Genomic DNA, 12,994 nt, shown 5'->3' with positions numbered 1-12,994 from the left:
ACGCAAATGGCTCTGAAAATAGCTTCATAGATTCTGCAGATAAACTAGAAAACAAGACTGGTAAGTAGAGTCGTTGTTTAGAATTTTATGCTAGACTAGCAGTAAGGCCCGGCGTTGCTCGGGTTTGTAAGGGAAATAACTATATAAGCATTTTTAGAGATGTAAAGTATAATAACCATCTCAATAAGGCTAACCACACAGGGGGGGGGTTACTGTAGCTTTTTACGTTCTGAGATTTAATAATGCATTTTTAGAGAGTTACTTCCCTTATATAATAGCAAAAATATGCATTAAAAATGGGAAAAAATGATGGTAAATTATTTTTTAAATCGTAGACTTATCGTAGACGCGCGCTAATACCCAGAAGGGCTCGATATGAATCACGACTATAAGATACCTGCTTTTGGTTACACTGCACCGCAAACTGTGGGAGTAGTTAGGAATCTAAATCGTAGGAGACAGACACACAACTTCACTTATTTTTAGAGAGTTACTTCCCTTATATAATAGCAAAACAATGCATTAAAAATGGGAAAAAATGATGGTAAATTTTTTTTTAAATCGTAGACTCACACAGAGGGGCTAAACACAGAGAGGACAAACAAGGACAGACAAACGGATTAAGCCGATTATATTGACCCCCCAGTGCGTAACTGGTACTTATTTAATCGATCCCGAAAGGATGAAAGGCAAAGTCGACCTCGGCGGAATTTGAACTCAAAACGTAGCGTCAGACGAAATACCTATTTCTTTACTACCCACAAGGGGCTACACACAGAGGGGACAAAATAAATATAATTAATAAAATATACAAAATATATAAAATATAAAATTTAAAATTAAATTAAATTTAAAATTTTTCATTTATATTTATACATTTTTATATTTTTTAATATTTTTAAATGTTAAATTTATAAATTTTTAAACATTTAATTTTTTAATATCTATATTTATTTATTTATTTATTTTATTAAAATGACTATCAAAAGGTATTAAAAGTTTATTATAATATAATAAGCATATTTTATTAATTATATTTATTTTTATGTTTTGGTTTATGTTTTTCACTGTTTGATTTGCCTAATAGTGGTTTTATCTCTAATTTATATTATATATATATATATATATATATATATATATATCTATATATATATAACGGGAAAGTTTACGAAAATAAACAAAAGACGAAGGCAGGTGGAGTACAAACAAACAGATGTCTTAGTATAGCGCTCAGGAATAGAAATATAAAAAGTCTTTTATGTTTCGAGCCTACGCTCTTCGACAGAAAGATACACAAAAAAAACAAGGAGAGAAACGAGGAGAGACAAAAATGCGTATAGGAGCTAACGATCTATCATATATATATACATGCTGACATATGACCTACGTTGGATCCTCATTCGCATAATCACCGAACCTTGAGCTTAACTATAGTCTGTCCATAACACTTACTCAACAACAACAAAAAAAAGACACTAAATGCAAGTCTTAGTCAAGGGAGACAACTCATCAGAAGATCCTTTCTCCGAGCGACAGTCATCGTTGTTTCGTCATTGCTCTGACGTATCAATGCTACATACCAAACAAGGCCTGCTACGAGTCATATCAACGGCTAGGGATATATGCCAGGTGAGAAGTAATGTTCAGCGCCACCTAAACACTGGTTTTTCCTAGGAGGAGACAATACTGCTATTTTAACCCCAAGAAGACGCCTCCTCCATCTGGTTATTCAACGCACGCTGCACTCAATATATATTTCTTTACTACCCAAAAAGGGCTAAACACACAGGGGACAAACAAGGACAGACAAGCGGATTAAGTCGATTACATCGACCCCATTGCGAAACTGGTACTTTATGTAATCGACTCCGAAAGGATGAAAGGCAAAGTCGACCTCGGCAGAATTTGAACTCAGAACGTAACGGCAGACGAAATACGGCTACGCATTTCGCCCGGCGTGCTAACGTTTCTGCCAGCTCGCCGCCCAGTTGAGATTTTCGTAACTAGCTGGTTTGCGTGTTGCAAGACCAGTGACTGTGTATAATTTATTTTCTATATATTGCAAGCTGAAGTGAACTACTGCTATGTTTAGCGGACAAGTATCCATGACCGAGGATGACCATAAGGAGATCGAAACAACCCGTCTGATAAGGGTACACTAGGGACATGCATCACAACCATATGTGTGCACGACATGGTGATCTCATATCAAGATAAACAGCGCATGACCTTGCAGGTGGAGCCCTGTTAGAATTTTCTTCTGGTCGAGTAGCCCATCCCGCTCAAAAGGTCCCTGAATAAGGAGTGTTTAAGGATGCTGAACGAACCACCCATGTTTCCAGAGGTGAATTATCCAAACCCCAAAGAATCCGTCTCAATACATGGGTCGACTTTGCCTTTCATCCTTTCGGGGTCGATAAATTAAGCACCAGTTACGCACTGGGGTCGATGTAATCCACTTAATCCGTTTGTCTGTCCTTGTTTGTCCCCTCTGTGTTTAACCCCTTGTGGGTAGTAAAGAAATAGGTATTTTGTCTGTTTATATGTTCTGAGTTCAAATTCTGCCGTGGTCGACTTTGCCTTTCATCCTCTCGGGGTCGATAAATTAAGTACCAGTTACACACTGGGGTCGATGTAATCGACCTAATCCGTTTGTCTGTCCTTGTTTGTCCCCTCTGTGTTTAGCCCCTTGTGGGTAGTAAAGAAATAGGTATTTTGTCTGTTTATATGTTCTGAGTTCAAATTCTGCCGTGGTCGACTTTGCCTTTCATCCTTTCGGGGTCGATAAATTAAGTACCAGTTACGCACTGGGGTCGATGTAATCGACTTTATCCGTTTGTCTGTCTTGTTTGTCTCCTCTGTGTTTAGCCCCTTGTGGGTAGTAAAGAAATAGGTATTTTGTCTGTTTATATGTTCTGAGTTCAAATTCTGCCGTGGTCGACTTTGCCTTTCATCCTTTCGGGGTCGATAAATTAAGTACCAATTACGCACTGGGGTCGGTCAATGTAATCGACTTAATCCGTTTGTCTGTCCCCTCTGTGTTTAGCCCCTTGTGGGTAGTAAAGAAATAGGTATTTTGTCTGTTTATATGTTCTGAGTTCAAATTCTGCCGTGGTCGACTTTGCCTTTCATCCTTTCGGGGTCGATAAATTAAGTACCAGTTACACACTGGGGTCGATGTAATCGACTTTATCCGTTTGTCTGTCTTGTTTGTCTCCTCTGTGTTTAGCCCCTTGTGGGTAGTAAAGAAATAGATTTTTTCTGTTTTATTTCTGAGTTCAAATTCTGCCGTGGTCGACTTTGCCTTTCATCCTTTCGGGGTCGATAAATTAAGTACCAGTTACGCACTGGGGTCGATGTAATCGACTTTATCCGTTTGTCTGTCTTGTTTGTCTCCTCTGTGTTTAGCCCCTTTGGGTAGTAAAGAAATAGGTATTTTGTCTGTTTATATGTTCTGAGTTCAAATCTGCCGTGGTCGACTTTGCCTTTCATCCTTCGGGGTCGATAAATTTAGTACCAATTACGCACTGGGGTCGGTCAATGTAATCGACTTAATCCGTTTGTCTGTCCCCTCTGTGTTTAGCCCCTTGTGGTAGTAAAGAAATAGGTATTTTGTCTGTTATATGTTCTGAGTTCAAATTCTGCCGTGGTCGACTTTGCCTTTCATCCTTTCGGGGTCGATAAATTAAGTACCAGTACGCACTGGGGTCGATGTAATCGACTTTATCCGTTTGTCTGCCTTGTTTGTCTCCTCTGTGTTTAGCCCCTTGTGGGTAGTAAAGAAAATGTATTTTGTCTGTTTATATGTTCTGAGTTCAAATTCTGCCGTGGTCGACTTGCCTTTCATCCTTCGGGGTCGATAAATTAAGTACCAGTTACACACTGGGGTCGATGTAATCGGCTTTATCCGTTGTCTGTCGTTTGTCTCCTCTGTGTTTAGCCCTTGTGGTAGTAAAGAAATAGATATTTTTCTGTATATGCTCTGAGTTCAAATTCTGCCGTGGTCGACTTTGCCTTTCATCCTTTCGGGGTCGATAAATTAAGTACCAGTTACGCACTGGGGTCGATGTAATCGACTTTATCCGTTTGTCTGTCTTGTTTGTCTCCTCTGTGTTTAGCCCCTTGTGGGTAGTAAAGAAATAGGTATTTTGTCTGTTTATATGTTCTGAGTTCAAATTCTGCCGTGGTCGACTTTGCCTTTCATCCTTTCGGGGTCGATAAATTAAGTACCAGTTACGCACTGGGGTCGATGTAATCGACTTTATCCGTTTGTCTGTCTTGTTTGTCTCCTCTGTGTTTAGCCCCTTGTGGGTAGTAAAGAAATAGATATTTTTTCTGTTTATATGTTCTGAGTTCAAATTCTGCTGGTCGGGACTTTGCCTTTCATCCTTTCGGGGTCGATAAAAATTAAGTACCAGTTACGCCACTGGGGTCGATGTAATCGACTTTATCCGTTTGTCTGTCTTGTTTGTTCTCCGTGTGTGTTTTTAGCCCCTTGTGGTGTAGTAAAGAAATAGGTATTTTGTCTGTTTATATGGTTCTGTTCTGAGTCAAATTCTGCCGTGGTCGACTTTGCCTTTCATCCTTTCGCGGGTCGACGATAAATTAAGTACCAGTTACACACTGGGGTCGATGTAATCGACTTTATCCGTTTGTCTGTCTTGTTTGTCTCCTCTGTGTTTAGCCCCTTGGGGGGTAGTAAAGAATAGATATTTTTCTGTTTATATTCTGAGTTCAAATTCTGCCGTGGGACTTTGCCTTTCATCCTTTCGGGGTCGATAAATTAAGTAACAGTTACGCACTGGGGTCGATGTAATCGTCGACTTATCCGTTTTGTCTCTGTTTTTCTTGTTTGTTTCTCCTCTTGTTTAGCCCCTTGTGGGTAGTAAGAAATAGGTATTTTGTCGTTTATATGTTCTGAGTTCAAATTCTGCCGTGGTCGACTTTGCCTTTCATCCTTTCGGGGTCGATAAATTAAGTACCAGTTACACACTGGGGTCGGTCAATGTAATCGACTTAATCCGTTTGTCTGTCCTTGTTTGTCCCCTCTGTGTTTAGCCCCTTGTGGGTAGTAAAGAAATAGGTATTTTGTCTGTTTATATGTTCTGAGTTCAAATTCTGCCGTGGTCGACTTTGCCTTTCATCCTTTCGGGGTCGATAAATTAAGTACCAGTTACGCACTGGGGTCGATGTAATCGACTTTATCCGTTTGTCTGTCTTGTTTGTCTCCTCTGTGTTTAGCCCCTTGTGGGTAGTAAAGAAATAGATATTTTTTCTGTTTATATGTTCTGAGTTCAAATTCTGCCGAGGTCGACTTTGCCTTTCATCCTTTCGGGGTCGATAAATTAAGTACCAGTTACACACTGGGGTCGGTCAATGTAATCGACTTAATCCGTTTGTCTGTTCTTGTTTGTCCCCTCTGTGTTTAGCCCCTTGTGGGTAGTAAAGAAATAGATATAACAGTTTAATGTTTTTTTTTATGCTGGTGGCTACTGTTACAAATCTATCAATGGTGTACTGGATGTCCTAGAATGAATGAGCAGCATGGTACAGTCATCTGCAAAACGTCTTTGATTGTCTGAAATGCAACTTTAGTCATTGCTTTGAAACGCTGTTGGTTGAAGATATCACCCATTGTCCTATTTTTAATAAACACGCCGCCATTACTCCAGAATCTGTGCAAATAATATTGGCACCAAGACACATAGTCTTGTACCATTTTCAATATCAAAAATCTGAGACTGATTGCCACCATTTACTACCCACAAGGGGCTAAACACAGAAGGGATAAACAAGGACAGACAAACGGATGCCTTTATGTCTGTATGTAGGGACGCAATGACATTTAGTATTTGCTCGGGAACCCCTGGCTTTGCTAATACTTTCCACGAAGCCAAGCGACGTACAGAATCCGGGGTTTTTGTCAGTTCGAGAAATATTACATTGAGCCCTTTATTGTGCATCCGGGCCTTCTCTTGAACTTGTCGCAAACTGAATATCATATCCGCTGTGCCTCGACCTGATTTAAACCTACACTGACTTTCTCGATAGGCAGAACTGCCTAAACTTAAGACCCACGACAGGATTTTTCCTGCATGTGATAACAACGATATGCCATGATGATTGTCACTGTCACACTCTCTTTTCACTCTTTTATTTGTTTTAGTCATTTGACTGCGGCCATGCTGGAGCACCGCCTTTTAGTCGAGCAAATCGATCCCGCCGGGACTTATTCTTTTTGTAAGCCCAGTACTTATTCTATCGGTCTCTTTTGCCGAACCGCTAAGTTACGGGGACGTAAACACACCAGCATCGGTTGTCAAGCAATGATAGGGGGACAAACACAGACACACAAACACAGACACACATACACACATATATATAAATACATATATACGACAGGCTTCTTTCAGTTTCCATCTACCAAATCCACTCACAAGGCATTGGTCAGGCCGAGGCTATAGCAGAAGACACTTGCCCAAGATGCCACGCAGTGGGACTGAACCCGGAACCATGTGGTTGGTAAGCAAGCTACTTACCACACAGCCACTACTTTTATTCCTTTATACTTATGTAGAATATACTTCGAAGGAATTTGTCACGCGTTGTACAGGAAATGTTATTTCTCCTTCCAGCCGTTAATAACAAAAACCATGTTTAACGACGGATTAAAGTCTAGCCAAAATGGCGACTATACAGACTAAGATGTAGCTATTATTTTCTCTTTTTCTCTTTTTACTTGTTTCAGTCATTTGACTGCGGCCATGCTGGAGCACCGCCTTTAGTCGAGCAAATCGACCCCGGGACTTATTCTTTGTAAGCCCTGTACTTATTCTATCGGTTCTCTTTTTGCCGAACCGCTAAGTTACACAAACGCCATCGGTTGTCAGCAATGCTAGGGGGACAAACACAGACACACAAACACACACACACACACACACACACACACACATACATATATATATATTATATATATATATATAAATAGTATATATATATATATATACATATATACGACACGCTTCTTTCAGTTTCCGTCTACCAAATCCACTCACAAGGCATTGGTCGGCCCGAGGCTATAGTAAAGACACTTGCCAAGATGCCAACGCAGTGGGACTGAACCCGAACCATGTGGTTGGTAAGCAAGCTACTTACCACACAGCCACTCCTGCGCCTTTGGTCTTCTTTGGTATTTTCAGTCTTTCACATCGTAAGATCGTTGGCTACGTCGGCAGGAATTGAACTCAAATATCACCGTGTTGCTCTTTTTTTTACAGCGTGTGTGTATAAATGAATGTAAGTGGAGGCGCAATGGCCCAGTGGTTACGGCAGCAGACACGCGGCCGTAGGATCGAGGTTTCGATTCCCAGACCGGGCGTTGTGAGTGTTTATTGAGCGAAAACACCTAAAAATCCACGAGGCTCCGGCAGGGGATGGTGGTGATCCCTGCTGTACTCTTTCACCTGTGGAGGCGCAATGGCCCAGTGGTTAGAGCAGCAGACACGCGGCCGTAGGATCGCGGTTTCGATTCCCAGACCGGGCGTTGTGAGTGTTTATTGAGCGAAAACACCTAAAAATCCACGACGCTCCGGCAGGGGGTGGTGGTGATCCCTGCTGTACTCTTTCACCACAACTTTCTCTCACTCTTACTTCCTGTTTCTGTCGTACCTGTACTTCAAAGGGCCGGCCTTGTCACTCTCTGTGTCACGTTGAATATCCCCGAGAACTACGTTAAGGGTACACGTGTCTGTGGAGTGCTCAGCCACTTACACGTTAATTTCACGAGCAGGCTGTTCCGTTGATTCGGATCAACCGGAACCCTCGTCGTCGTAACCGACGGAGTGCTTCTAAAAAAAATATATATATGTGAATGTGTTTACATTGTTTTAAGTGTGGCATCGATTCCATGCGCAAATGTGAGTGGAATTCTAAAGCTGTCGCAAGCTTCTCTTACGGTGTGTTATGATAAACATTTAGGAAACACATCAACTTGTCAAGAATTTGATATTAACTGACTTATAAGCATATGTTTGTTTTAAATATCTTTTCAGATTGCGCCAGTGCCCAGATCGACCTTGTTTTCGTTATTGATGCATCAGGAAGCGTTGGATCTGACAACTTTAAGAAGACAAAAACATTTTTGAATAATGTTGTTAGTAATCTAGACATTAGCAACTATGAGACACGTGTAGCTGTGATTAGATATTCATCCAGTCCTCTCTTAATCTTTGGCTTAGACACTCACAGTACGAAAACTGCAGTAACAAATGCTATTAGCGCTATACTTTACACTGCTGGTGGTACTGCTACGGACTTGGCTCTTGACGAAGTACGTACCATGGTCTTTACAAATACAACAAGAAAATCTGCTGCTGCAAAAGTTTTAGTTTTGGTCACAGATGGACATTCAAATAATGAAAATAAAACAGTAGCGGCAGCTCAAAGACTGAAAGATGCTGGCGTCACTATATTTACAATTGGAGTTGTCAATCCAAGAGTGTCTGAGTTAACTGCAGCAGCAAGTGAACCCAGTTGTACACATTACATCGACCTGAAGGATTATAATGAGATTGATTTTATTGTGAAGGAAATTGAATCTGGATCTTGTAAAGGTAAGTCTGTCATCGAATAACTGTTGTCATTGCTTGGCTGTGACGATGCGGTTGTTGCAAAACTTTCCCAGACCTGATTATGCACCTTTTCGTTCAAATATATTCCAACTGTGAGGTGATCCGCGTTATAAATATATATGTATGTATTATGTATATATCTACATACATAATATTATATATATATATATATATATATAAAGAAATGAAGAAAATGCTGACAAAATAATTTAAGTAAGGGAGAGTGTATTTAATTAGGTAAAGTTCTTTTTTACCCGGTTGCGCATTTGTTATGCTTATCAAAGATATTTTTTTAAAGAGAGATAGAGTTCCTTTCTGATAGATTTTTTTCTCTTATCTGACCTGCAGATATATATACCTTGTCAATAATAAAGGATAAAATTAATTAATTATTTAATTATTAATTAATAATTCATTTCACCAGTAGTGTTCAGTATGTAAAAAGACCATTACGTTATATTTAAAACATTACATTATATAATTAGGGTTCAGTAAAAAAAATTACTTTACCACACACCCGAACTTTTAGAATAGCAGCCAAAAGTTTAGTAGAGGAAATAGCTAAACTTTTTGGCTCTAATTTCTAAATTCGTGTGTGGTAAGGAATTTTTTTTACTGAACCCTAATTATATAATATATATTATATATATATATATATATATAATATATATATATATATATATATATACATAATATTCAAAATGTGACCGCGTGTGTACCGTTGGCGATTTTTTCCTCCGTCTTCCCTTCTTTGGATATTTCCTTTTCCTATGTTTCTGACGAAGAGCTCCGCTCGAACGTTAAATCTTCCTTCTTCCTTTCCTTCCTGAGCGTCCAATACTACTATATTTGTTCCACGTCCTCGCGCTGTTGTGTTTTCTCTTTGTTTTCATGTTTGGATTAACTATGTGTGTGTGTGTAAAACAGAGGCATATACATGTATGTATATTATTGTATGCTCTTTGTATGAATGTATGTTGTATAATATATATTATTATATATATATATATATTATATATATAAATACAAATATATATATAATATATAATATAATATATATATATATATATATTATATATATATATATTATATATATATATATCTATATATATATTATATATATATATATATATATAATTATTTAGGAATAAAAATCCAACTTACAAGGAAAAAGAATTCAATTTAGAAATCTAAATCAAATACACACAATATAATATATATATAAATATTTAAAAAAAATACACCTTTCATCAGTTCAAAATGAATAATTAAATTACACCATCTAGAAAATTACATATAATAGAAAAGTTAAAATTAAAATAACAATTAAAAAGTAAAGATTATGTAAATTACAAAAATAATATAATGTATATAATAGGTAGAAAAACGACACGTGTTTCGCGGGTATATTTAAGAAATGATTGCTAAAAATTGCTAAAATAATTTTATAAAAAACGTTTCAGTACCGGTTTCAGTCATTGAGACTTTTTCAACTGTAACAATTAAACAACTAAATTTAGAAAAATTAAAAGAAAAGATTTTTAAAAGAATATTTGTATAGTGCTCAAATACAAGTGGCATTTTCCTTGTTTCTGCGTGTCTCTGTCTCTCTTGCTTATTTATATATATATATATATACATATATATATATATGTATACTATATGTGTATATAATATTATATTCCCTAAGTATTTGACTGCTATGTTGTGCCTTCCTAAACGTCACTGCTCTGTTTCCAGCTCCCACTGAAGTTCCTGAAGATATTCTGTTAGTCAATAACACCATTCCAAAGACTAACGAGACAAAACAACAAGTCCTGCAGGTCACCAACACGACAAAGTCCACCTTGGGTACAACAGTTCTGGTAAGACGAATATTCTACGAACTATATCAATTGAGTTGTGGTTTTCTAATTTTATGGATGAGTTGAGAAAGACGGGACAGTGCCCATAAACCTCACAGTCCTTGCAGTACTCGATGGTTACATTCTTCTTATTGATGCTTAATTGGGACATTTATGGCTGCAAGGTAAATGTGGGCAGTGGAGGGAATTCTGGAAAGTGGTTTGACACTGTTGGGGAGAAAGGATTGGCTATTGTGGTTAGTAAAGAAAAGTCGGCTTCAGGATGTGTGATGAGGGAAGAGGTGGGTGTGTTAAGTTTACTTGGAAGGGGCTGGTATGCAAATAGCTAGTTCCGAGGAGACGATGTTGTAGTAGCAGTAGAAGAGAAAATTGGAGAATACAGTGTATTTATGTAATAAACCTTAGGATCTTTTTCTAAATGAATCAGTCCAATGATGTCAGAAATACCTATTTCTTTATTGCCCACAAGGGGCTGAACATAGAGGGGACAAACAAGGACAGACATAGGTATTAAGTCGATTACATCGACCCCAGTGCGTAACTGGTACTTAATTTATCGACCCCGAAAGGATGAAAGGCAAGTCGACCACGGCAGAATTTGAACTCACCCACCGTAACGGCAGAGAAATACCTATTTCTTTATTGCCCACAAGGGGCTAAACATAGAGGGGACAAACAAGGACAGACATAGGTATTAAGTCGATTACATAGACCCCAGTGCGTAACTGGTACTTAATTTATCGACCCCGAAAGGATGAAAGGCAAAGTCGACCTCTGTGGGATTTGAACTCACAACGTAACGGCAGACGAACTACTGCTAAGCATTTCGCCCACCGTCCTAACGATTCTGCCAGCTCGTCAGAAATACCGTATATGTTATACCCGTTTTTCCCCCAGGTGAGGGTCCACTTTAGTGTGGTCAATGTATATGTTATATCTGTTGTTATTTTCTCCAGGTGAGTGTCCAGTGTGGTGTGGTCAATGTATATGTTATATCTGTTGTTATTTTCTCCAGGTGAATGTCCAGTGTGGTGTGGTCAATGTATATGTTATATCTGTTGTTATTTTCTCCAGGTGAGTGTCCAGTGTGGTGTGGTCACTGTGTATATTATATCTGTTGTTATTTTCTCCAGGTGACTGTCCAGTGTGGTGTGGTCATTGTGTATATTATATCTGTTGTTATTTTCTCCAGGTGAGTGTCCGGTGTGGTGTGGTCATTTTGTATATTATACCTGTTATTATTTTCTCCAGGTGAATGTCCAGTGTGGTGTGGTCAATGTATATGTTACTAGCAGTATCGCCCGGCGTTGCTCGGGTTTGTAAGGAAATAACTATAAGCATTTTTAGAGAGTTATAGCCAAAAATAGCAACCAAAAAAAAGGGGAAAAAAATTATGGTAAATTTTTTTGAGTTAAAAGGTCGAGTTGCGTTCCCTAGACAGTCTGTGGGTTTGTGTTTCTGATTCTCGACCCCATGTCGAATTTATCGATTATTTTCAGAACTGGGGAACTTTCAAAATTTCGCTGCGTTAGTTTTGAATTATGACATTGGGCTATGTGTGTGTCAAGTTTCCTCAGAATCGGTTGAAGCCGTGGTCACGGTGAGGGTAACCTAACAGACACACAGAAACACACACAGACAAACTGCCGTTTATATAGAGAGAGATATCTGTTTTTGTTTTCTCCAGGTGAGTGTCCGGTGTGGTGTGGTCACTCTGTATATTATATCTGTTGTTGTTTTCTCATGGTGAATGTCCAGTGTGGTGTGGTCACTCTGTATATTATATCTGTTGTTATTTTCTCCAGGTGAGTGTCCAGTGTGGTGTGGTCACTCTGTATATTATATCTGTTGTTATTTTCTCCAGGTGAATGTCCAGTGTGGTGTGGTCACTGTGTATATTATATCTGTTGTTATTAAGTGTGGTGTGGTCACTCTGTATATTATATCTGTTGTTATTTTCTCCAGGTGAATGTCCAGTGTGTTGTGGTCAATGTATATGTTATATCTGTTGTTATTTTCTCCAGGTGAGTGTCCAGTGTGTTGTGGTCACTGTGTATGTTATATCTGTTATTATTTTCTGCAGGTGAGTGTCCGGTGTGGTCGGGTCATCGTGTACGCTTCATTTAACAACAGTTATCCCAATGAAGCCGACTACGACTACAAGACTTCGGCAACTGATGATGAGCCGGGCAAATTATTTCTTCTGCCAAAAACAGAACTTACTAAACTTGCCCTTAATGTCCTTTCCAAGAGAAGATTTGATCTCAATTCCTCAGCTTGTAACAATCCTTCCTATGACATCAACATCAAACCAACAGGTAAGCTACTTCGTTTTCTTTTAAACATTGTTCTATTTCTTTTATATATATTCAATGATAGGAGTGATGATGGTTCCGGAATCGACGCCGACACAGGACGGTTTGTCGCCATTCTGCTCTCTGATCCGGGCACCGGTCAGCTATTAGAAGAAGAAAGAAGAAGAGAAGAAGAAGAAGAGAA

General features: G+C 38.7%; 1 protein-coding gene across 1 annotated transcript; it reads left to right on the top strand.

Moving 5' to 3' along the window:
- Positions 1-6: 6 nt before the first annotated feature.
- LOC115227444 lies at positions 7-12,948 on the top strand (the record flags this gene model as incomplete). Its single annotated transcript, XM_036498629.1, has 5 exons — positions 7-60; positions 8,052-8,612; positions 10,371-10,495; positions 11,511-11,531; positions 12,600-12,948. Coding segments are annotated over exons 2-5 (769 nt in total), but the record flags the coding sequence as incomplete, so codon positions are not given.
- Positions 12,949-12,994: the final 46 nt, after the last annotated feature.

This window comes from Octopus sinensis, unplaced genomic scaffold (genome assembly GCF_006345805.1).
Source record: "Octopus sinensis unplaced genomic scaffold, ASM634580v1 Contig03205, whole genome shotgun sequence".
In the NCBI taxonomy this organism is placed as follows: domain Eukaryota; kingdom Metazoa; phylum Mollusca; class Cephalopoda; order Octopoda; family Octopodidae; genus Octopus; species Octopus sinensis.
This window is presented reverse-complemented; position numbering and strand designations above follow the sequence as displayed.